The 25,261-nt window shown below is 37.0% G+C and overlaps 1 protein-coding gene across 4 annotated transcripts; it reads left to right on the plus strand.

Annotated features, from left to right (window-relative positions):
- The first annotated feature begins 860 nt into the window (after positions 1 to 860).
- LOC103498292 (cyclin-T1-4) lies at positions 861 to 24,939 on the plus strand. Of its 4 annotated transcripts, none has more exons than XM_008460853.3 (8): positions 861 to 1,107; positions 1,218 to 1,320; positions 7,695 to 7,996; positions 20,184 to 20,265; positions 22,259 to 22,393; positions 22,554 to 22,729; positions 22,857 to 23,008; positions 23,349 to 24,939. In XM_008460853.3, the coding sequence occupies exons 3-8, from the start codon at positions 7,770 to 7,772 to the stop codon at positions 24,368 to 24,370; spliced, it is 1,794 nt and encodes a 597-aa protein (XP_008459075.1). In that variant the 5' UTR covers positions 861 to 1,107; positions 1,218 to 1,320; positions 7,695 to 7,769; the 3' UTR covers positions 24,371 to 24,939. The 4 variants fall into 4 exon arrangements, with proteins under 4 accessions (XP_008459075.1, XP_050936583.1, XP_050936581.1 ...); XM_051080626.1 differs by having other exon boundaries at positions 891 to 1,107; positions 22,857 to 23,088; positions 23,349 to 23,495; XM_051080624.1 differs by lacking the exon at positions 7,695 to 7,996 and having other exon boundaries at positions 897 to 1,107.
- The last annotated feature ends 322 nt before the right edge of the window (positions 24,940 to 25,261 follow it).

A 25,261-nucleotide genomic window follows, 5' to 3' on the forward strand; every position in this document is an offset into this window, starting at 1 on the left:
ATCATTTCAATAAGTCCACACATAAAAAAACATTCCATAAAGTACAACATCAATATAATAATACTTGGACAACATTTTCTAAAACATCTAGTATCACTTGTACAAAATTTTTTACTATAAAATTTAATATAAACATATATATGGGTTCAATCCTTGAGGAGTGTTACATATCTAGTATTACTATACAAAAACATTCCAAGTATTGTAAATATAATGATATATTATAAATGCAGATATCCATAAACTACATAGGTTACAATTTTCATATAACTCTCACATTCAATTCCATATTGTAACATCAATCCCATTGAATTCCATAATGTAACTTATACCATAAGATGTCCTATAAATAGAGGAGTGTTGTGCCTTTGTAAGACACACCACAATTGAGTTCAATTGTCTTCTCTTCTTCCTCTCTTCTCTATTCTTCTTTTGTGTTCTTATTTAGTTTTTGGTTCTTTATTTCATAACACAAAGCATTTTATTATAAAATTTAATATAAACAAATATATGAGTTCAATCCATAGTATCCACCTACTTAAGAATTAATTTTCTATTGGTTTATTTGACATCCAAATGTTATAGGGTTTGGGTTGTCCTGCGAGAATAGTCGAAGTGCGTGTAAGCTGATTTGAATATTCACTGGTGTTAAAAAAACTTAATATAGATATATATAATATCATTAATTCGGCTTGGTTAAGTTAAACCAAAAATTTCAATTTCTCAACCAAAGACCCGACCCAAAAAAAAAATCAATCCAATTAAAATTTTAAAATAACCCAATTCAAATCTTATAATCTGGGTTGTGTAATATATGTTATTCTAGTACATTTTAAGGTGCACGGCCCGTTCCATGGAGAAATTGGACATATTTTGAGACATCTTTAGCATTGAAACCAAACAACCGTATAATTTCCCATTTATTTTCCATCAATCAGTTTGCTTTGTACGGTCGCATGTCAGCTTCCGTCGAACCCTCCGCTAGGGCACAAAAACAGCACTGCAGCATCCCAAATTTCATGCTCCTTCCTCTTCTCCCTCTGAATCTCTCTCCCTTGCCAATTCAAGCTCTCCCTCGCCGGTTCTCACACTCACGGTATCGTATCTGTAAGTTCTTCTAATCCCTTTGAACTTCTCTTCGTCTTCTCATGTTGGTTTTTTGGGTTCTTGGTTTCCTTTCCATGCCCCTCTAATGGCATCATTCTACTATTCGGCAGGATGGGAAGCTCTTAGGTTTTGCAGATTTTTTGAGTGCTTATCGTTGGTTTAAGGAAATTGGGGGTGTCAATGAGCTCCGTGGCACGGGCGAATAGCGCGAAGGTAAGTATCGAAAGCTTGTGCTTTTCCGTTTCTTGCTTTCCTCAATTGCTTTTTTTCCTTTTTCTTTTGCTTTTTTTCCCCGGTTTCGATTTTTATGCGTAGTTGGTAAGGAATTATTGAAAATAGGTGAAACGAGGAAGGGTATAGAGCTTGAAAGGGCTTATGATGGAAGTGGTAGGTTAATGGGTAAGCTTACTTTAAATGAATTTGTGCCTCTAACTTTCCCCTCCGTGACCTATAGTCTTCAAGTTCATTCGAAGACAATGACTTATTTCTAGGGAGCTGAAGAAACACAGTCGTTTACATGGAGCATGAAATTCTGTTGAAGTGTAGAACCCAATTGGACGTGGTTCTCCTTGGTCTTTCGTCAATATATGCACGTGTTTTTTCCCCCCTAATTTTACATGCCTTATAGGAATAGTCCTTGTTCTTTTTGGTGCGTGTTATGAGTAACTAAATTAAAGAAAAAAATATGAAAGAATACAAGGGTGTATGAAAAAAGAGGTCACAAAAGAAAGAGGGCCTCAAGTCAAGCAAAATAAGACTTAACTGGCAGTTACAAAACATCTTAGCCCATATAGCTTACAGTTAAGTTGGATCGAATAAGTGCCCCAATGTCACTCCAAGACCTCTCAAGACCTTTCAAGGCCTGACTCTATTATTGCTCTCCCCCTTAATGACGCACTAAATAACGCACACCCCGAACTCTTACAAAGGGCTTTCTCCCTCACAAAAAGGATAATGGAGAAGCAACTCCTTGATCATCTCTCAACAACCCTTATGTCCAGTAAGCTCAAGTCAAATTCCTAAACAAGGCAACCTCAAGCTGCTTGTGTTAAATCACAATTCCGAAGGATATGGTCAAGGTCCTCAGTCAATTGGCTAAAAGAATGCAATATAAAGACTCAATCAAGTTGTGCATTCTTCTTGAAACTTGATCCAATGAGTTAACTTTCTTTGAAATTTTCATCGTTAACTTTCTTTGAAATTTTCATCTTTGACAACAAGGCAAAGGCATCACTTGAGGGAAGAGGATTGACTAAGCATGGAGGGAAGATTTACAAGGGAAGCCATAAGAAGGACATTGTCACATGGACTCCATGTCCAAATATGGACACCCTTTCTCTCCAATCAAGTTTAGGAAGGCAACAACGCCCAATGTTGTACTATTGGACAAGGAGTGCTGGAAACCCAAAATGGGCAACAAATAGGTCAGGTAATTAGGCAACACATTTGCATTGAGTGGTTTCTCACTAAGAATAAATGAAACGAGATAAAAGAGAGAAGGGCTCTATATCCCAACCATTTATCCTCCCTAAAAGAGGCGTCTCTCTCATTTGGCATAGTCATCAATCATGTTCGAGCTTGTCATTAAAACCTATGGTTGGAACGCAACACTCATGTCTTCACAGATTTAACTGTGACGTTAACTATATTTTGTAATACATTTCTTTTTTGGCACTTACTTGGAGCTAATTGTCTCTCTCATTTGTAATTATAGTCTGTCTTCCACTTCCTGGTTAACTAATTTGGTTTTTTGTTAATATTATTCGATAACATCGTCTTCTATATTCTGTTTGAACATATCAATGGATGATCTATTTTCTTATAAACAAAGATGTCAAATGTTGCACAAGTTTCTATATAGGTGGCAAACCATGGCTTAGCATTAATAGAGCATACGAGCTATTTGGAACAACTGGAATGACATGATTTTTCATGACAAGGAAAGGCCTATTGAAGTTTTAGTGGATCTCATTCTTTTGTTTAGCCTTTTATTGGTGTAAACATGGTTCCCCTTCCTCTCTTAGCATTGAGAGTTTGAACACTCTTATATCTGATTGGAGATGGTTTTCTCTTTTGTAAATTTAATTTGATACTTTTTGGGCAAATATCAATTTAAACCCCTAATCTTCAGGGGTTGTATAAATTAAACCATGAACTAAGACTTGTATCAATTTGTACCGTGATCTTTCTTAAGTGTATCAATTTGTAGTCTCTTCCAAATTTTGTTTGACCAATATTGTGTATAACTTATATTTGAGTCTAACTCAACACCTAAATTTTCTTAAGCCAATCAATTTAGACCTTCATTACGTTTACCTTTAAAAATCATTTATGCATTATTTCTCAATTGTGTGTAGACTTCTTCATATGTCGGTTTTACGAAATGGATAACTCGAGTAAATGTATGGAAAATTCTCAAAGAAAATTCTTAATAATAGTCTAAATTGAATTGTGATTTCTTTCAATTTTTTTTTCCATAAAAATGGTTATTTTCATAAAAAAAAGTTGAATCATCTATGGAAGTTTAGGGGTTTAATTGATACATTTATAAGTTTCATATGAGGCTTCCCAAGTAGAACATAGTAGAGGGTGTAAGTCAACACTTACGTAAGTTCAAGGTTTAAATTGATACAATTATTTGTTCAATGTTAAATTCCGGAAGTTTAGGGTTATAAATTGATAATTCACTTTATTATGGTCTGGTTGGTTTTGGTTTAGTTTGTCCAATAGATTCTTATGGGCGCTCTCTCTCTCTCTATGTTTTTGTACTTCTTAGTTGATTTTTTCGTCTTATTTTGAGAAATTTATGCCTTAAAAGTTCTATCTCCTAGAGGTAAGTATGCTTTCTCCTCTCCCTGCTCTCTTGTCGTCTCTTTCCTTTCGCCGTCTTCTCTTTTGAACTTCCGCTTCTTTCCGGCGATTTCTCCGATGTCTCTTCCTTTCCTCTTCTATTCTTTGGCCTCACCTCTCGTTTTTTCTTCGGAGTCCTCTTTGATCTATCTATATTTCAATGCAATTAGCAAGCTGTAAAATTTTTCATTTGCATTTTTGTGTCTGGTTGGATGATAAACGCATTCACGTGGAAGATGTGGAAGCTCAATGTTCTCTAGTCGTCTTGGAAGCCCATATGAATTGTTTTTTCGATGCGATTGTAGAATTAGTCAGCGGTCTTCTTTCTGAAATTTGGGGAGCCAGACTATGGAAGAATAAAACTTCCAAAGCTTAGATCCGAAAACGAATGGGTCTTATCCTTCAACTTTTGGCCTACTTCAGGTGGATGCTCAATCATTCGAGTTTCTTCATGGGTTGATAAAGAGGGGTGGTTGTCCTTTCTTCAGTTGTTGGAAAGATTCTTACCAAATTTGGATTATAAGAAATGATTTTCGAGCTATTGTCTTCCAACCCAACTTCCTTCACGGTTTCAAAGTGCATCTTTTGTAGATAAAGCCTCCTGGTTCTGAAGCCAAAAGAGTTGTCTTGTCGGGCCTCTATTTGGACGACAACAGAACAGAGCACATTCTCAAGGCCTCAAAATCTCCATCATTCAAATATTTAAAGCTCTTATTTCTGGGTTCACAAAAATAATGGGGTTATTGTGGAAGATTTCGATAGTTTATGGATCATTTCCAGGCTATTTCTTTATAATGACTGGAAGGATATTGTTAAAAATTTGGAAGAACACATCCAAACCAAAATTTGCACCAACGCTTTATTTGTAGATAAGGCCTTAATCTGTCTTACGAGAGGGAATTTTGAAAATTTGATCGAGAATCCTAGTAAATGGTGGCATTTTGGGCCCTTTCATATTCTATTTGAAAAATGGAACAAGTTTAAACATGGCAGACTAGAAGTTATTCGAGGTTTTGGAGGATGGTTATCCATTAATAACTTACCACTTGATTATTGGAAAAAGATGTTTTTGTTGCAATTGGGAATTACTTCAGCAAGCTCGAGAGCATATTCTTAGACACATTGAATATGATTAATGTATCAGAAGCCAAAATTAAAGTAAGGAAAAACCTTAGTGGATTTATTCTGGCAAGAATTGAATTGGAGGATGAATCTCGTGGAAGTTTCTATCTTAATCTTGGTTATATTGAAGTTATGGAAGAACCTCTAGTCATTCAAAATGCCTCTTTTATCAAGGATTTCTTAAATCCAATTGACTTGGCATGAATTAACAAAGTTTTGGAAGATGAAGGTTTAGATTTGAATGTCTTATATATGGAATGGGATTTTCTTACTACGTTCGTCTCAAAGCCAAGCTTCTTAAGAGACCCTTATGCTGACCTCATTAGTAACACTGTGCAAGCTTTTTCGGTCGTGGATCCTTCCTCATCCCACCGGAATCTTCATCACGCCGAGATATATTTGAAAGAGAATTGCAATTTTGAAGGGAAGTTGTCTGAAGAAGATGAAGAGTTGCAACCATTAAGGAGAGAAAATTGTGGTCTAGTCTTTTGCATTGCCCAATGAGAACCCAAAAGTCATTTTGCCTTTAAATATTCAAATAAATCCCTTCTTGATTAATTCGTTTGATAATCCATTGAAGGAAGGCCGAAAGCCAAAAAGTCATATGCATGCTCAGACTAATTCAAATTGTCGGCAGCCTCCTTCAGCGCCATCAAAGCTTTTTGTCCCCTCCCCATCATGTGTTCCAGAGCACTTCGAAGTCTCCTCTGGCCAAGCTCCCATTAACTCTTCATCATTAGGTTCTTTATCCTCTTTTGCCCTCCACTCATCAGCTAGTTTGCAGAAAAGATTAAAACCAAAAAGTAAGAAATCTTCAAAGCTCTCCCCACATTGTCTCTAGCCGTTTTCAAAGTATTTCAGTCCAAGGAAAAAATCGAGGAAGATCTTGGTTAAGCGTTCCTTAAGAGCCTAGATTCATGAAGATCAAGCTGTAGACTTGTTAAAGGCAAACCGTGTCTTTGCTCATCCCTCAGTTCAGTCCAGCAGTTTCAAGTAGTCTTTAGAAACTATTTGAGATTTATTGGAAATTAGTTGTACTGTTTGCAAGTTCCAACACATTCTACTAAGTTAGGCTCTCATTCCTCTCATCCTACTTAGTTTAAGTATGCTGAGTTTTCTTTTCCCAACTCAAAGGTGAAATTATTGAGGGGCTCCCCGAGCAAAACCCCTCTCCATCCCTCTAAAAAAAATTGGGAGTCCTCTTTCGACTCTCCTTTCAGCATTAGTAGTGAGGAGTTGGAGTAATTTGATAAGTTAGCCGAGCTCAGGGGAGCAACATTTTGAGCCTCTAGAAACTTATGTTAATGCCCTTTCACAGTGCGATGAAGACCCAATTTTTGAAAACCTGCCCCCTTCTACTCGCCCCTTACCCTAGACATCCATTGTAGTACCTTTAGATTGCGGATTGCGGAATAGTTGCTGGTTGCGGAATTATTTTAGGTTGATCCTTTAGACTTCCATTGTAGTCCCTCCAGATTTGAACCATTGTTGCCCTTCCCAAATTTCATTCATGGGAGGATGAGATGAGTTTAAGCCTTGTGGTTTTTGGTCTCCGTTTCTATGGCTTGCCAAAGGGGAGATTTTCTGGGGAGTTCTTTTAGAATCAGTGTCTGTTTTGGAAGATCTTTTTGAGTTTCTCTGAGTTCTGGTTGGCACTGACAAGAACAATTTTGAGACAGCCGATTGCTTCTTCTTCGCGCTTCTCTTTCTCCTCTCATATAGAAGTTTTGGGTGTGCAAGCTATCATATTCGAATGGGCTCCTCTGATAGAGTTGTCAAGTTTTGCTTTGTTTTTTGGCTATCTACAGTTTGTTTTATCTTGAAAAGGCTTTATTCCATTTGTTGCGTTTTTGTTTAACTTCGTTTGTTTAGGTTGTCTTCTTTTTGTTGCCTAAGTTTTCACTTTAGTTTGTATTTTCCCCTAGTTCTTTTGCCCTTTGTACAACATTCTTGTGCTTTGAGCTTATGTCTTATATTATATCATTAATAAAGAGGCTTATCTCCGTTTCAGAAAAGAAAAAAAAATTTCTCATCTTATTTGGCATTCATTCTTCATCATCTTCAGTCGGTTTTGTCACTTATATTTGTCTCCTATTCGGAGGTCTTATATTTTGGAGCATGTCCCATTTCATAGCCCCCACCCACACACACACACACGAGAAAAAAAAGACATTTTCCCTATTTTCTGTAATTCCAGTGGATGGGATATTCCCCTTTTGTAACATTGCGTATCAATGACATCATAACCTAAAGGAACACTGTAGATGGCCAGAGTTGAGGGTTGATAATTTGTTTCTCTCGGGTTCTGTGGACCTTTTTTCTTCTAATTCATTTGTTTGTTTATTTTTTGGTGTATTATTATTATTTTTATGAACGAAGACATTCATTCCATACAATATGGAACTGTGAACAAAATTTCGTATATGAATGATATTGCAAGTCTGGGCATGACAAGAAAAGAACTTTTCATGACAATTTCTAAAACTCTTCTGAAAACAGAAAAAAAAAGTTTTCAAAACAGTCCTCAAATCTGCACTGAACCAAAACTAGAATATAAATTGATGTTAATTCATAGGTTTTTGTGTTGTACCTCAATATTCATCCTTAATCTGCAGGAAATAGCTGCATAAGTTCAAGGGGATTATTCTATACAGTTACTTGCTGCTGTTTTAGATTATTGAAAGATACACATGTCTGGACTTCTGCCATTTGAGTCTACGCATCATAGAATATCTGAAAGTGGGTCCTCAAAGAACTCTCAAGAAAAGCAAGACGAAGCAGGTCGTTGGTATATGTCCAGAAAGGAAATTGAAGAAAATTCCCCATCAAGAAGAGATGGTATTGACTTGAAGAAGGAGACTTATTTAAGGAAGTCATACTGCACATTTTTGCAGGATCTGGGCATGAGGCTCAAAGTGTAAGGCTTTGTTGTTTGATTTTACCTAAACATTATGTACGTTGTAAACTAAAAGTATGTTGTGCAAGTGTGTAGTCTTTTATTTATTTATTTTTGAAAGGGAAACAAGTCTCTTTTATTGACTATAAATGAGACAAAAGCTCATAGTACAATGAGCAAAAGAACTTTAGGATCAGTAGGTGCACCACAACTAGGTTGGCAATCCAACAAAATTGAGATCACACAGCCTTTGCAGCATATGATAGAGATACATGTAAAAACAAAAGAACAATCCTTGAACAATAAGACCAAGACCTTGAGAAAAGTATCCATCAGTGATACAAGTACAAAATGACTTCAAAACTTAAAAAATAATACATTAATACATAAATTCTGCTACTATTATGGAGGGAGGGATGAATGCCTACCAATTCAGATTGAGCTCCTGAATTGAGTAGTCCTCAAAAACCCTTGATAGCGTGCACCAAGACGAGGTGTTTAAATGAGCGAGCTCAAAACGATCTAACCAATGGGAAGATTTATTGTGGAAAACTTGTTGGTTCCTTTCAAACCAAAATTCTCAGACAATAGGCTTTTATTGCATTATTCCAAATCAAAGAAGGGCGTTAGTAATAGAACCTTCCGGGACATAGGCAATTCTGAACGATCTGGGGAATGTGAATTTTAAAGGATTTATCCAGCCACAGATCAGACAAGAAAGATGTTCTACTGCCATTTCCTACTTTATACACTGCCAAAGCTTCAATCTTATGCCATTGTGCAAGTGTGTAGTCTAGGATTCATTTTACTTTGCCTTTTGGTCATAATCCTCGTAATTTGCCCTTTTGGTCATAATCCTCGTAGTTTGTCCTTTTGGTCATAATCCTCGTAGTTTGCCCTTTTGGTAGGCTATTGTAGGTAAGATTACAAAATTTTTTTAGCTCTTGGAGGAGGTGCCTTTCTCTGAAGGAAGAAGGATTATTCTTAATATTCCTTTCTCAAGTTGCTTTTATCCTTGGTTTTAATTCTTGTGTCAACTAGCAAAACTTTGGAGAATTTTATTTCTTCACATATGCTAAGGGAGTTCGGTTCATCTTTATGGAAGTCTAAATCTCCCAAACACGTTAATTTCTTTATTTGGGTGATGTTTACTGGTTTATTGAATTAGTCTGAGGTTCTACAAAGAAGCTTCCTACTCACTGTATATCCATATCAATTTTCCTCCTTTGATGTTAAATAGTGATGATCGACAACATTTTTTCTTTTGTTGCTCTTACTCAAGTAAACGTTGGTGGAAAAATTTTCGATCTTTAATGCTTAATGGGTGTTCTCTAATTCATTTAAGGATAGCATTCTTCATTTGATGGTTGATTGTCTTCCTCCTTTTTTTGGATAATAAAGAATTTCATTGATGTATGAGATTTACAAAAAGGGCTGCAGCCTGAGCCAAAGGTGTTACATAAGAGATCTCCAATTGGACAAAAGGGAAGAAAGAGTGTATGATTTAAAAGAGGATGAACATTACACCAACTCATAGCGTGAAAGATAATGAGTTACAAAAAACAACTGGAAGGGCTTGCCCTGTCGTTGAAAAGACAGCTGTTCCACTCTTTTCGAGCGGTCCATAAGAAAGCACGGATAACATGCATCTAAATGAGCTTCTTGTTTTTGGTGAAGTGGTGTCCAATGAGAGTGTAGGATAAAGCACTTTCAATGTCTCATGGGAAGGCAGTATACCATCCAAATGATGAAAAGATCGCTTTACAAAATCTCTCGGCAAAGTGGCAATGGATGAACCGGTAACTAGTTGTTTCATATCTAGACTTGCACCTCTGGGGGATTTGGCCATGTTGTTGTGGTCTAATAGGGTCATGATTGTCTTCCTCCCTTTGGCGCCAAAATCTAAGATATTGTGGTCTAATGCAATGGAAGCTCTCCTGTTTGAAACGTGGTTTGAAAGGAATCTGTGTATTTTGATGACAATTGACAAGTCTCTTCGTTGCGCGATTACTTCGGTTTGACTCACCTCAAAGTCTCTGTATGATGTTCTCCTTTTGAACTCTTTGCAGATTATTCTAAGATATAGGTTTTAACTGAAACATTCTTTTTGTTTCCTTTATAATTTTGTTGTATTGCTTTTATTCCTTTTCTTTTCTTTTCTTTCCCCTAAGGGGTAGTTTGTATTTTTGAGCATTAGCCTCTTTTCTTTATTTCAAAGAAAATATCTCTTTTCTTGGACTGATGTGCTAAGAGAAAATCCTTGTAAAAAGAGTTAGGAGAGTTGGTTGGGAAGGTTTGTTGTAGTAGTTAGTCATGAAGAATTTGTTAACTTTCTTACACATTTTAATTACTTTGTCTTATAAATAAAGTCCTCTCCCCTCAATTAGAGGTGGAAACTCATTTCATTCAAATTTAGATTTTGCTATTACACCTAATTTGGTATCAGAGCACTCCTAGATTCCTTGGACTGATGGCCGGAAGAAGAGAAAGTCACGTGCATGAAGAAAATGCTTGTGTGCAAAACCAAGAGGTGGAAGAAACCCCCACCCTATCTCTCCAAGATCATCGACAGTACGCTGGCTGTCTGTTGAAAATTCTGTGGGAGATCTTCACGACAAGTTGGATAATATGCAAGAAACTGGAAGCCTTCAGTAGAAGAGTAGAAAATGCTGGCGACAACACCTCAAAATCATGGAAGGCCCCTGTCCCCCGTTCATTCAAGAATGGGGAAGAAGAGAGGCATGGTATCAGACAACCTAGGTATGGTTGAAATGAACAAAGAAACCATGCAAGAAAGAGGTCAAGACAATTATTTTCAATGAAGATGGCTCCAAGAACACCAAGAACCCCAATGGTATGGTCGAAATGAACAAGAAACCATGCAAGAAAGAGGTCAAGACAATTATTTTCAATGCAGACAGCTCCAAGAACCCCAGTTGAATTTTTAAGATCAGAATCAAGAATTCCCAGATTGGGATTCTTCAAGCAAGGAAGGCCAAGGAAGTGACTTCTTGACTATAGGAGACTAACGATCTATATGGAGTGAGAGGAGATTCTCATGACTTCAAGAGGAAGATTGACTTACAAACTTATGGCTGAAGGCGTAATGGTTCAAGCAACACTTGATTGCAAGATTCATCGTAGGCTTGCGTATGTACATCAAGGAAAAGGTGAAATTCCAACCATTTCGTTTACTATCTGAGGCAATTTCCTTTGCTGAAACACTAGAGGAATTGAATGAAATTTGGTCGAAGAAAATGTTCACACTTTTTTATCCATTAAAGCAATTTATCATTCTCTTTTACACTTGGAGAAAGAGAAACCATCTGCAAAGGAGCATTTAAAGATTAATTCAAATGCCATTGAGAAATCTTGTGCACATCTCTTAATATTAGATTCAAACACTTCCTTACCCTTTAAAGCAATTTATCCTTCTTTTTTACACTTGGAGAAAGAGCAACCATCTGCAAAGGAACATTTAAAGATTAATTCAAATACCATTAAGGAATCTTGTGGATGTCTCTTGATAGTAGATTCTTAGTCGATAGACAGGGCACTCCCATTACTTCCTATGATTGAAATGGAGAATCAGAAGATAGTAGTTAGTGCAAGTAGTGAGGATATTATACTCTCAAGCACAATTAGTAGATGTTGATTATATTTTGGAGGCTTACTTTGCATTAGTTTTGATACATTATTTCAGAATGCTGAAATCGTTCAACAAATAAGTCTCCCATTGTTCCTATCAAATTTTCTTTAATTAGAAAATGATGGTTGCCACTAAAATTAATACTACCTCGTTCTTCTTTCATTAAGTTTAGTTGGGTAGTTTCGTCTAGGATTGGAACTAATAGTAGAATTTTCGTGATCTTGAGACTAAACCTTACCTTTCAACTTTAAATAAGTTGTGTTTTCTCTAGCAATTTGTAAACTTGGCTGCAAAAGTTGAACAATACTCGGGTTGTTTTGCTGGTTTTCTTTGACTTTAGAAGTGTGGAGTGGATGACACTCACTATTTTTGTCTTCAAGGATTATTTTCCTCGGTTGCTTGTTGGTTTTTTGTTGGCATTGGATTTAAAGTTTTTGGTGTACTAACCAAAACTTGAGAAAATGAATCAATGGAGATCTCTCTTCAAAAGGAGAGAGGGGGCTTTATTTATAGGTGAAAATTAGTTATAAGATGGTAGTTACAAAATGGTACCTAACTAATGTAGATACTTGAAGAAAAGGGGCATTTTGGCCTTACATCAAATCCACCCCTCCTAAAATCAACTTGCCCTCAATAGTTTTGATACATTATTTCAGAATGCTGTGGTTGCTCGGCTATCCACAGACATCCTTCAACTACCATCCTTCTTTGGAGTAAGAAGAGTTGTTACTGCACATGGACTCGAGCTCAGATGGATGTGACTCTTCTTGAGGAGCTCTTTAATGTGTCGGTGTAGAATCTCAAAGGAGGTTAGGAAGTGAAGCTTCTGGGATTAAATCAATATTCTGCTGAATATCATGCAAAGGAGTCAAGTTTGTAGGTTCCTTGTTTTTCTGAAATTTTCTGAACAAAGCTTGTACTTATTGGGGAATTGTAGGGTCGGCTATTTTTTCTTTGTTGCTCGAGACTACTATCCCAGAATATCAACTTCCTTTTCTTCAGTGAACTTTTACCTGCCGATGATAACAAACAAGTGATTGCTGCCATTCTTGTTGCCATTGACTCCATTATTTTTCTTGCTCAAAGGTAGTAAAAGAACTTTTTTTTCCCATTCATTGGAATTCATAGGTGTTTTCCTGCCCCTTGTGAATGGTTTGGGTGTCATTTTACCACAAACGTCCAACAAAATATGGCAAACGTCCATCTCTGGCATATCACACACCACTTGGTCTTTGTAGCTGTTTCCAACTGAACAAATCTCACTAACTTGTGCTTCTCCATCTCTCTTGATCCGTCCAATCGTCTAAGTATTTGAATAAGGTTCCACCTTGAGGTTTATGGCTGTCACAAGCTTCTTCGATGCTAAATTCTTACTACTACCGCTGCCAATAATGACATTACACATCTTATTATGAATTGTGCATCGAGTCTTGAGAAGAGAATGTTTTTGAGCATGAGATCCTCCCTTTGCCGCAATCAATACTCTTTGAAGTACGCAAGAAAGCTTATCTCCTTCATCGGGTTCAAGAAATTTGGTTTCATCCTCCATGTTCTTAATTGCAAGGATCTTCCTCTTCTTCCAAGAAAGCCACTGTTTTCTTTTTGGACAAGCATTTGACAAGTGCCCACCTTGGCCACACCAAAAGTATTTGTCAAGTGAAGTGCAGTTGTATGGATTTCGAGCCTTCTTCTTGAAGTCAAGATCTTCTCTCTTTCAACACTTTAGCTTTTTTTTTTTTCTTTCTGAAAACGAAGACAAGCTTCTTTGTTAAAATAGAACTCAAAGTGCAAGAGAATTATACAATAAGAACAATAAAGGAGCAAAAAAGGAGGATTAGGAGGTGCTCCAGACATCTCGACTAGGTTGACACCCCCTTAATGCCATCATCCTATCCAATAGTACATCCAAAAACATAGAAATTCTAACTAAATCAGAACAACGAAGAAAGGCAAACAACAAATCAAAAAGTAAAGAACAACATGAGATAAACAGTTCCAGAACAAGCCCAAAAATAATATCTCCTTTGGAAAACAAAAGAAATAGAAGTAGGAGGTTTTCCACTATAAATCAGCAAGCTTGCGTATCTTGAGCTTCTGAAGAATGCAGATTAAATTGGGTTGAGAGATGAATCTTGAATGGAACACTCATTAAATACCTTGTTTAAAGAACACCAAGTTGCAACATTTCTTTTTGCAGTGTCCACAGTTTCAGTCCAGCCCCTTGTCTTGTCGTGAAATATTCGATGTTTACGTTCAAACCAAATTTCTGCAAGCATTGCTTTCGACATATTCTCCCAAAGTACTCTCCGTATCTTTGATAGTACCGGACCCCTGAGCAGTTAAAAGACATTTGAGTTAAAAGCCACATCAAAAAGGGAAAGTATACTCTTCCAACAATTGGTTGAATAAGGGTAAATAATAAAGAGATACAACCAGTCCTCATTGTCCTTCATACAGAGCGAGCACACCGAGGGCAAAAGACACTTACTGGGAATCTTGCATAATCAAGGAACAATTTAGAAGGCCAAAAGCCATAATACATATCACTATTGACTGTCCTTGGGATGCTGGATTTCTAGAGAGCTTTGGAAATACCTTTATCCAATGGGGATGATGGAGAAAGATGAATTGAAAGGGACTTAACTGAAAATCTACCTGACGTATCCATTTACCAATATTTTCTATCTTCTAAATCTATCTCCCTCTTAGAGGAGAGAAGGTATAACAGAGATTGGAGATCTGGAAATTAGTCTTCTTTTAACAGCCTTCGAACACAATTGACCGAGACATAATGGAGTTGTCCCAACGTGCAGCTACTGAACCACTAGGCAGCAATGCAATTATGAAGAGCTTAGGGAATTGAAGATTGAGACCGATCCATAAGTCTGTCCAAAAAGCAATTCTTCTTCCGTTACCCAACTTAAACAAAGCCAAAGCTTCTACCTTCCTCCAAGTCCTTGAAATGCTGACCCAAGGACTTTTCAAACCATTATTGAATTTACCCACCGTGTGCAAATCAAAGGCCCCTTTACTATGCATACTTCTTATAACTTGTCTCCATATAGAGGTATCTTCCATTGAGAATCTCCAGCCCCATTTAGCAAGTAGAGCCGTGTTTTGAATTTTGATGCCTCCTAAGCCAAGACCCAACAAGCTGAGAAGCTGTAACCTTTTTCCAGTTCACCAAATGATTTATTTTACATCCGGAACGCCCTTCCTAGAAGAAGTTCCTCAATAATTTTTCCAAGGAAGAAGCTACATTGTCAAGAATGGCAAAGAGAGACAAGTAATAGGTGGGAAGGCTGACCAAAACTGAATTACATAGAGTTTGCCTTCCTCCTCTTGAAATATTAAACCCTTTCCATCTATCTAGTTTTTTATGAACCCGGTCAATCATTGCCAGAATAACTTTTGCCTTAGATAACATCCCAAGGTAAGTCCTAAGTATAGAAAAGGAAGCCGTTTCGCCTTACACCCTAATTTCCCCGCCATTTGAGACAAATTTTCGTCATCCACATTAACTCCACTAAGAGCTGGTTTATCCCACCTAATTTTCTACTTTGAACACCATTTAAGCAATATGATGGCCTCCTTCGGCTTGAGAAGCATATCCTCATCATACTGGCAAACCAAGAGTGTATCATCGGCGTATTGGAGCATGGGGATGTAGATCTTCTCCTTTCCCACCACGAAGCATTCATAATGCCCATTAACTTACAGCTTATTGATGATAGCTCCTAGAATTTTGCTCACAAGAAGAAATAAAAAACGTGATAGGGGATCTCCTTGACAAATGCCTCTAGAAGCCACAATCTTGCCCTTTGATTTCCCATTGATGAATATGGAAAAATGCGGATTTTTCAAACATCCCAACATCCAAGCTAACTATTTGGAGTTGGATTTTTTTGCAATATAGTACCTTTTCAAGCAATCCCCAATCCACTCTACTAAAGGCTTTTTCGAGGTCAAGTTTCAGAATTCATCCCCTTTTTTTTAGCCCGATAATCTTCCACTGCCTCATTAGCAATTAAAATCGAATCTAGAATCTGCCTTCCCTTAATGAAAGCTCTTTGGAATGGGCCTATAATTGAGTCCATAACCTGTTTCAAACGTTTTGCTAAAACGTTGGCTACCACCTTGTAGGTTAGGGCAGTGAGGCTGATAAGTCTGAAATCTTTAACATGAATCACATCTTCTTTCTTTTGGATCAAACAAATGAAGTTTTCTCGGACACAAGCATTTGACCTTCCATTATTGTGAAAATCATCAAGCAGGTTTTTAGAACTGCACTTGAGCTTAGGCCAATTCATAACAAGGAAATCCGCGGTAAATCCATCTGAACTTGGAGCTTTGTTCCTTCCAAGAGCCTTTACTGGTTTGCAGATTTCGTCATTTGAGAAGCAGGTAACAAGTAGTGCATTTTGACTTAGGGTGGCACAAGGCCAATAAGTGATAAACGGAATGAATCTGTCCCTTGGGATCCTTCTGTATTGAACATCAAAGAAACCGAAAATGAGCCTTTCAATGTCCCAAAAGGACTTCATTGCTACTCCTTGATCATCAATCAACTTCGTAATTAGATTCCTCCTTTTTTTCGCATTTAGAAAACGGTAGAAAAAACCAGAATTCTCATTCCCCACAATCAGCCAATTAAGTTTGCTTTTCTGAGTGTAGTTCCTCTTCAATATTGTAAATGCTCAGTAATTCTGCTTGCAGAGTAGATCTGAAGGTCAGTTCATCATTTAAACCAACCGATTCTGCAAGTCTTTCTACAAAATGTCTTTTGTTGAAGGGAAGACTGAAAAGAAGCATGCCAAGGTTTAACTGCTGTTTTAACTTTTCTCAGCTGCTGCCCCTAGACCATTTTAGACTCCTGGATCATGACCCCATCTGGATTAAGGTTTTTAAGAAATTTCTTAAGAGCTATGCGCTTGGAAGGATCTTTCGGGCCTCTTGTATTCTAAGAACCTACTTTCATTGGTGAGATATAACAAAGTGAAGTGACAAGGCAGCTTGCTTAGACCAGGATTATAGCCTAATCATTGTCTATAGACATCAGATCCTTTGGCAAATCTGATGATTTTAAAGGGGAGGATAGGGGGCATCGCCTATTGGGACACCATCTGCTTCAAACAAAACATTTAGATCCACTCCCTCGACTTCCCAATCAGCCAAGATCATAAGGACTTTTCAAACCCGTTGAGTCTTTGCTACTAACATTGAAAGGTGAGCCTAGCTCTACATTCACCTTTTTCTTGACAGAACTAGCATAGTGGCATGGAAAATCTCGTAATAAAGTGATCTTTGTATTAGGGTCCGTGAAACTCAAGTAATTGAAAAACTTAAGAGTAGGGGAAGCGGTGACTGACCTGTTAAGACAAGCAGATGCATGGGTTTTGGAGCTGCAAACCTCCTGAAGATACGGATTATCTTCAGAGTGTGAGGTGCTTAAGAGGCGGTTTCCATCATGGAGCCAACTTTGAAGCTTTGATAGAGCATGCTCCTAAGGATTCAAATTTTCAAGGAGCAGTTCAGGCATTGTTAAAAGACGTTTGTTTCCGAATAAAATGTTTTAGGAAGAACTTTGGGGAACAACCTTTTTTCTTTCCTTTACTATGACAAAACTTGTTTAGAGTCACAACTTTTGGTGAAGACTAGGAAACACTAGCTAAAGGAGAGCCTTTGAGAGGAAGACCCTTGGAGTTCTGTAATGATTGCGATGAGTTGGCAAATATTTCTTGAGTAAGACTCGTAGCCACTCATGATTTAATTAAAGGCGCCATTTCAGTCTCATTTCTTCTTTCTGACTCTTCAAATACCAAATTCTTAAAAGAAGAATCAAACGGTGTGGGGCCCACAAATTTATTTAGACAGTTGGATTTAACGGGTTTATCAAAACCCATTAAATGTGACTCTTCGTTCTCCGGTGCATTGAATACTTTTTTGGCCTGCCTGATTGGCTCTTTCTTCTTCTTTGGCGTTGGTGAGGGATCATGAAAATGTTTCAGAGCTTCGAACGGGTTTTGAGCTTTGGGGAGAGCTGCAAAGGTGGATTTCTAAACGTTGAAATCAGAGGAAAAAATGAGACATCAACCTCTTTGTCTTGCAATGCCTCCTTAACTCTCAATTGATTAATGGGATTTTTGAAGTCTTAAAATCATAGAGTACCTCTAATTGAACTAGGTTGATTCGAACTTTCAATATCACCAAAATTCAAGAATATATTTCCTCTATTAAAATCTGTAATTTCAATTGTTGAAGGCATAAAATGGCATAAATTTTGTTTGACTTGAATCCTTGCTTCACTGCAGTTTGTGAGAGTTAGTGCTTCTGTGGCAATGATCTCAAGTCCCACAAAATGATCGCCGATAGCCTCAAACTTTTTCCTCCACCAATAATTCAAAGGAAGGTTCTTGATTCTTTACCAGCCTCCAAAAACTTTCGTGACAAGTGGCCGACTATGATTTTATTTATCCCATTTTTCAAATTTAAGATGAAAAGACCCCATTACCTGCCATTTCCCTTCCTCACTGATGAAGTCCTCGATCGAGCCTTGGTCAAGACTTATGAGAGCATTCCTGTCGAACAAAGGATTTATAATGATCTTTGCTTGAAAATAGATTTCCAGCATTTTCCGGATCTCTTTCCAATCATCGAAAGCAAAGAGTAGTAACAATCCAAAGATGCTTGAATAACTTCAGTGTTCTTAAATCTTAATCACCCATTGACTCTGTTTTCCTGGCTTCAAAATGGGGAAGAACGAGAAAGACCATCTGTGCATTTGTTATAGTCTGAACTATAGCAACAACTTCCTCTTACCTTTCTTTGTAACAAAATCCTTGATATCTTTTGTTTTGACCTTTTCTCGTATTGCTTGCCAATGTTTTGACGTATTCATCCATAGAAGAGAATTCTCCAACATGTTGAGAAAAGACCTCCATTCCTGTTTATTTTCCCCTGAACACACCCTTGAATTTAAATGACCTCCTGATTTAGGCCAGAAATCGCAGCTTAACACCCTACCAAGCTTAACACATGTCCAAATCTTCAAGCTTTAGGAAGTACCTATCCTCTGGCCCTTTGAATAATTCCGAGACAGCTTTCAAAAACATACTAGTTGATTTTCAGAGACCAACAAGATTCCGCAAGCTTCCACATCTTCAACATGAACTTGATCTCCCTCTTTCCTAGTGCAGTATCTGCAACTAACTACTTCCATATTGTATCTTTAATAATCAGTTGCCAGGGATAAAACCGGGAGGATTTGCTGGTAGCCTGAAAGGAAGGAGGGGAGAGGAGAGAGGACAGATGAAAGAGGAGAGAGAAGAGAGGGAGAGAAAACTGACATTTAGTAGGCTACATAAATTAAACTCCCTTTAGCTTTATCTTGCTTTTTTTTTAATGGGTGGCTGGTTCTTAGTAGCATTTGGTGCGGCTGTCTTCTTGTTCAAATTAGACTCCCATGTTCCTCTTCTTGAAGCATTCTTGAAGTGCAATTCATTAATCTCTTCCACTGTTTCAGCAAAAGAAATTGCCTTAGAAAGCCAATTAAAAGGTTGGAGTTTTATCTTTTCCTTGATATCCATGTGTAGACCTCCCACAAATCTTGCTATCAAGTGTTGTTCATTCCCCATCATGTTTGTTCTTGCACCCAAATGATGAAACTCCTCAATATACTCAGCTACCGATCTTCCCTCTTGTCTACAGTTTTGGTATTTGTTTATACAGTGTTTATTCATAATTCGGACGTAGAAATCACACCTTCAATAACTTCATTTTTATCCCAAGATCGAAAGACTCTTGCCATTCCTTTGTTGATTCATCTCTAATTGATCCCACCATGCCGACACACCTTCTTTCAATTTCAAAGCCACTAGGTGTACCCTCTTTTACTCAGGAGTATTCATGCAGTTGAAGAAGTTTTCAGTATTCTTGATCCAGTCCAATAAGGATTCAATGTTGCGTCTCCCATCATAGCTTGTTGATCGATTTTCATTTTGAACTCTTGAGATTCTTGGATTCCCTCCAAAGAAACTTCAATGGACAACAAGTGTTTGAAAGTTCTTGGAGAGGACGGGAATACCATCCTCTTCTTGTTCTTGAGCACGTCACTGCTCCACTGTTGGAATGGCAGTTCGCCGGTTGGCCATTAGTTCAGAAGAATCTTGGGGGCTTTATTTATAGGTGGAAATTAGTTACAAGATGGTAGTTACAAAACGATAACCAACTAATCTAGCTACTTAAAGAAAAGGGGTGTTTTGACCTTATATCAAATCATCCGTTTTTGTGGTCTATAGCATAAGGTTACTTTTCGGGTGTTGGTTTCTAGGTTTTGGGAGAGTATTTATTTTGAGTTTCCTCTTCATTGTATCTCAATAGTTTTGTTTCTCTTCTCTCTCAATGGTCATTGTTGAGCATCAATCTCTTTTCATTTTGTATATAAAAACTTTCGTTTACTTTTCCAAGAAAAAAGTTAATAAGATTCCATTGTATTATTATGGATAATCATCTTAAATAGCTGTTGATTTACCAGTGCTTCTAAAATCATATGTAATGCAGGCCTCAAGTAACAATAGCCACAGCTATAATATTCTGTCATCGATTCTTTCTTCGGCAGTCCCATGCAAAGAATGACAGAAGGGTATGCTTCTTGTTTAGATTCATTATAACAAAGTTATGCACCTGATATTTTTTTCATGATGAGTCGATCAGGGATTTTCTTAATTCTGGCTTGTGTAGGGGCAACATATCCATTTAGGTCCTTGTTAGTACAATAGTAGATTGGTTATTGTACTAACTCGTAACATAGGGCAGTCAGATGTCTTAGCAGTGAAGACGGTTTGATTGATATGGAGTCATGAAATATAAACAATTCTTAATCGGTCTTTTAAGTGTATCTTATGAATGCCTTGTTGAATTTGTTGAAAACTATGGATCTATGTTTAGTACAAGTCTTTCTTCGTGGCTTCTGTTTTGGCCTTTCTTTTTCTGTTGGTTGGTTTTTTGATTGTTATTTGTTTCTTCTTATCTTTCCTTGGAGAGTTTGTTTCCTTAAAATATTGTTGTTAGGTTTTGTATAAAGAAAAATGAGTTTATGTAATCGACGTCAAAATAGCTATTGTTACTAATAAGATATTTGGTTGAATATCAACTATAGTTAATTAATTTATGAATATTTCGTCTATTTTGTATTATTATTTTTTTTCAATATTATATAGTTTATAAGTTTTTCTGTTGTGTATTTAATTTTAACAAAACTGAAATAAGTTTATAACATTAAATAGTATGATCATCATTGTTTCTATCAATTTAATGTAACTTTGTATTTTAAATTAATTTTTAAATTTAATATGTGGATACATTAAAAACATAAGTGTTAGTTTTCTAATTGGGCTTCGACTTTTGTAACTATACTCTTGATATGATTTTGTATAGTTGGGGCCTTTCTTGTAGTGGGGTCTCCCTTCTTTTTTTGGGCTTTGTTTGCCCGTGTATTTCTTTTTCTTAATGAAAGTTGTTGCTTTTTAAATTTTTTTTTTAAAGAAATGTGTTAGTTTTCTAAATATTTACAGTTTGATCACAAAATTCTGTAATATTTTCGAAAAACAAATTTGTTAAACTTTTATTTGCTGAACCCCATTTGACTAGTAGCAATGCCCTTAGTGTTCAAATAATTTCCATCTTTCATGAATATAGGATTTTGTTGTAAGACTTCTATCCATTTATTATGTATTATCATGTACAATAAATGGAAGCATAGTTTCGCAGTTAAGGAATCCCTAATATCTCAAGAGGTTGTAGTTTTTACTATTTTTTAATATTTTAAAAAAATTGTGTGTGTGTGTGTGTGTATAATTTAGTCAGTTAATTAGTTTTTTTTTAATAGATTGTTTTAGAAATGAAGTTTTTATTAAAAAGGGATAACCAACGGAGGGGGAGATGAGATATTCCTCACACCAAAGGCTTACCAAAATAATGATCAATCCTTAACAATTTGAGATAAAACTACAATTAAAACTATAATTACAAAATAATTTAGAAGTGAAAAAGAATGATGATCCCAAAATACCTCCTTGCCAGACTCATGGGTATTGTTGAAAGTTTGTTAGGAACCAAGGTAGTTATGAGATGTTTTGTCCCACGTTGGTTAGAATGGAATGACCAATGTGGTACTTTAGTGGCTTGGCTCTCCCATTCCAATAATTGGTCTTTGGGGTGTGGTTCTCTAAGGTTCTTAAGTACCTAACAAGGCTGTTTGCTATAGTTTCAATGCCTGTCGTGTAATACTGTCTCAAAAAAGGAAAAGAAGTCCACTTACTACTATTTATTGTGTTGGAATATTTTAAAGGAAGGATCTTTTGCTCTTTTGTGTAGTTGTTATGGTTTACTATGGTTTAGCTGTTTAATTTTATTTTTAGATTACTTAAGTGTCATAAATAGTTTACCACGTATATTGCTTATGATCAAATCATTTAGGTTACAAGTGTTCTTTATTGAGTATATTAGCCAATATTTACGTAGTTTATCATGTAGAAGGTTAGCATGAAAAATGGTGTATGTTTATGAGGAAAGAATGGAGAGCTATTGAGTGATTATCAGGATATTTAGACTTATGTTATTAGTATGATATGCAGACCATTGCGACCGTCTGTATGTTCCTTGCTGGGAAAGTTGAAGAGACGCCTCGCCCTCTAAAGGATGTAATCATTGTTTCCTATGAAATTATTCACATGAAAAATCCTGGTGCAGCCCAGAGGATCAAACAGAAGGTTGTTTCTAACTGATGCTGTTTAAAATCTGTCGATTTTCTTGCTTACAAAATTGGTAGTTACCCATCAAGTAGTTGGTCTTCCTAATGTCTGTTCTCTTTCATGGATGTGCACACTTCATTTTTCACTTCTTTCTAATCTCTTTCTTTAAATCTTTCAGGAAGTTTATGAGCAACAGAAGGAGTTAATTTTACTTGGCGAGAGAGTTGTGCTTGCGACCTTAGCTTTTGACCTGAATATTCATCACCCTTACAAACCACTCGTTGAAGCAATAAAAAAATTTAAGGTTGCCCAGAATGCACTTGCTCAAGTCGCATGGAATTTTGTCAATGATGGGTGAGACCATGAAGCTCTTCATCTGTTCATGAATCTTGTAGTTACTAGTTCCTACTAGATAGTTTCTTCTCTCTATTCACTCTTCTGAAACTTGTCAAAGAACTCCTGACACTAGTTCTTTGGGCAGGTTGAGGACATCACTCTGTCTGCAGTTTAAGCCCCATCACATTGCAGCAGGTGCCATTTTTCTTGCTGCCAAATTTCTTAAAGTGAAGCTTCCATCTGATGGGGAGAAGGTTTGGTGGCAAGAATTTGACGTGACCCCTCGCCAATTGGAGGGTTGGTGCCCCTTCATTTTGTCAATTGAGATAATCTCTGACCTAAAATGACAGCCTTGTCCATTTGTGGCTCTGATATTTGTAATTCTCGTCCCTTTAGAACTGTCCAGATGCCAACCTTAATCGAACCAGATGATTTTAGATATTCACATTTCATTCCTTGGCTGCTGTGAAGAATAATGTCGAACGTGACATACTATCATCTGATTTGGGTCATAGAGCTTCAGAATTTGAATGTTAACTATGATAATATTGTTGTTTCATACTGAACTGTTTTGTTGAAGTCTGAGTTAAGCAACTGGGAGTTCTAACTAATCACTTGATTTATAATTTTTTTGCAGAGGTTAGCAATCAAATGCTAGAACTATATGAGCAAAATCGCGTGCCAGTGGCTCAGGGAAGTGAAGTAGATGGAAGTACTGCTGGGGGTCCAAGTCATCCTAACGTAGCAAAGGCTACAGCTACAACTGAGGAACAGACTTCAAAGCCAATGTCATCTTGTTCAGCACCCGAGCATTCATATGGAGACAATCATGGGGTAACTCAAAGAGCTGCCCAGAATCTTGGTAAGAACAATGGGACTGCTACGGATGGGGGTAGTACCATTACTGGTTATAAGGTCGACCCAGAGTTAACAGATAGTCATCATACCCCTGAAATGCCCTACAAGGATAATGGCAACGATATTTCAGATATAACAAGATCTGTAGTGGAGCATGTTGGTGTAGAGAAAGAAAGGAATACTAGTAAAAGTGAGACTGTGGAAGCAGGAGAATGGAGGGACGATGGTGTATCTCACAAGTCTAGTATTATGGTTTCTCGAAATGTTGAGGTTCGGGAAGGTCCCATTGGGCAGTCACCCAAAGAAGCTATCAAAATGATTGATAGAGACAAAGTCAAGGCAGCACTTGAGAAAAGGAGAAAATCACGTGGGGAGATTTCCAGGAAGAAAGATGTGATGGATGAAGATGATCTCATTGAGAGAGAGCTGGAAGATGGTATAGAATTGGCTGCAGAGGATGAGAAAAACAGACGGTCGAAGGTTTTTGATAATCAAGATGATGGAAAGGTTCGTGAGGAATCTTCAAGTGTGCATCATGCGGGAACCAAGAACCACACTTCATGGGGGGCCAAAACAGAGAGTGTAGTTGAAGAAGGAGAGATGCTAGATGATGCTTCCCCAGCTTTGAATAGTCGAAAGAGAAAAGCTGGAAGATCCCCTGATTGGCACACCGAAGGAAAGAAATGGAACGATCCTATGTCTAATAACCACCACCATGCTTTGGACGATGGAAACTGCAAGAATCGATCCATTTATTCAGATAGGGAGCTCAAAAGACATGCTCATGAGAATCACTTATAAGTTAATAATGTCAAGGATCTAGTTCTCTGTTATATTGTAGAATAGCATGCATGACCTGGGTAGTCCAAGTACTGGACATATCATTGCGGTGAAGATTATACTGTTGCCATGGAACAATGCATCATAAAATTATAAGAATTATGAATGGATGCTTCACCTGCCAATGTTAGGAACTTAAATATTTACCACTTGAAGGCGTTTGTTTTCATCATCAGTCCTTTAAAAGCTCATATGCTAAGCGGAGATGACACGAAATTGAGTGCAGACATAAGCTTGCTTCTGCCATTTTTCAAGCAAGGAAAGGAAGCCAGGAGAACTGTTCTTTGGTCGTAATTAATATTATGTTTCAGGTGTACTCTAGGATCGTTATATTATGCTTTTAACTCATCAGTTATTAATGTAATTTGGTTTACAGTATCGTTTTCATAGTTCATGTAAAATTCCGGTCTAGGATTCAATTGTATCTCTCAGTTGAGCTTTTTGTCAGTATATTGCCTAAAGCCGAGTGGAAAAAAAAGAAAAAAGAAAAAAAAAATTATAATGCAGGGTGGGAATTGCCCTTTTTTTGAGTTGTGGTGATGTTACGTGTGAACTCAACAGGTAAGTTTTGTGTTCTAAAATGTATTTAGAATGGTTGTCCATATAACAGGCAAATTTACCATGTTCTATGCCCACGTTTGGATTGAGATTCATATCAGCTAAATAATCCTCGTCATTTATTGAATTTCAAACAATTCAAAAAATGTAATGGTTTTGTAATGCGTTGTAAATCAAAGCCCACGTTTGGATTGAGACTTCTTTTTGGTAATCCTTGTTACATTTTTGTCTCACCGTTTTTGATTCATTCTTTCTTCATGCAGTTTAAAGATTTATTTCAATAATGATTTTAAT

Source organism: Cucumis melo, chromosome 12 (assembly GCF_025177605.1).
Source record: "Cucumis melo cultivar AY chromosome 12, USDA_Cmelo_AY_1.0, whole genome shotgun sequence".
NCBI classification, from domain to species: domain Eukaryota; kingdom Viridiplantae; phylum Streptophyta; class Magnoliopsida; order Cucurbitales; family Cucurbitaceae; genus Cucumis; species Cucumis melo.

Excerpts from the sequence above, each read along its gene's own strand:
- LOC103498292 (XM_008460853.3), top strand. The coding sequence starts at position 7,770 with ATGTCTGGACTTCTGCCATTTGAGTCTACGCATCATAGAATATCTGAA. Across the intron at positions 22,394-22,553 it reads CCCAGAGGATCAAACAGAAG|GAAGTTTATGAGCAACAGAA; the intron begins GTTGTTTCTAAC and ends TAAATCTTTCAG. Across the intron at positions 23,009-23,348 it reads GACCCCTCGCCAATTGGAGG|AGGTTAGCAATCAAATGCTA; the intron begins GTTGGTGCCCCT and ends ATTTTTTTGCAG.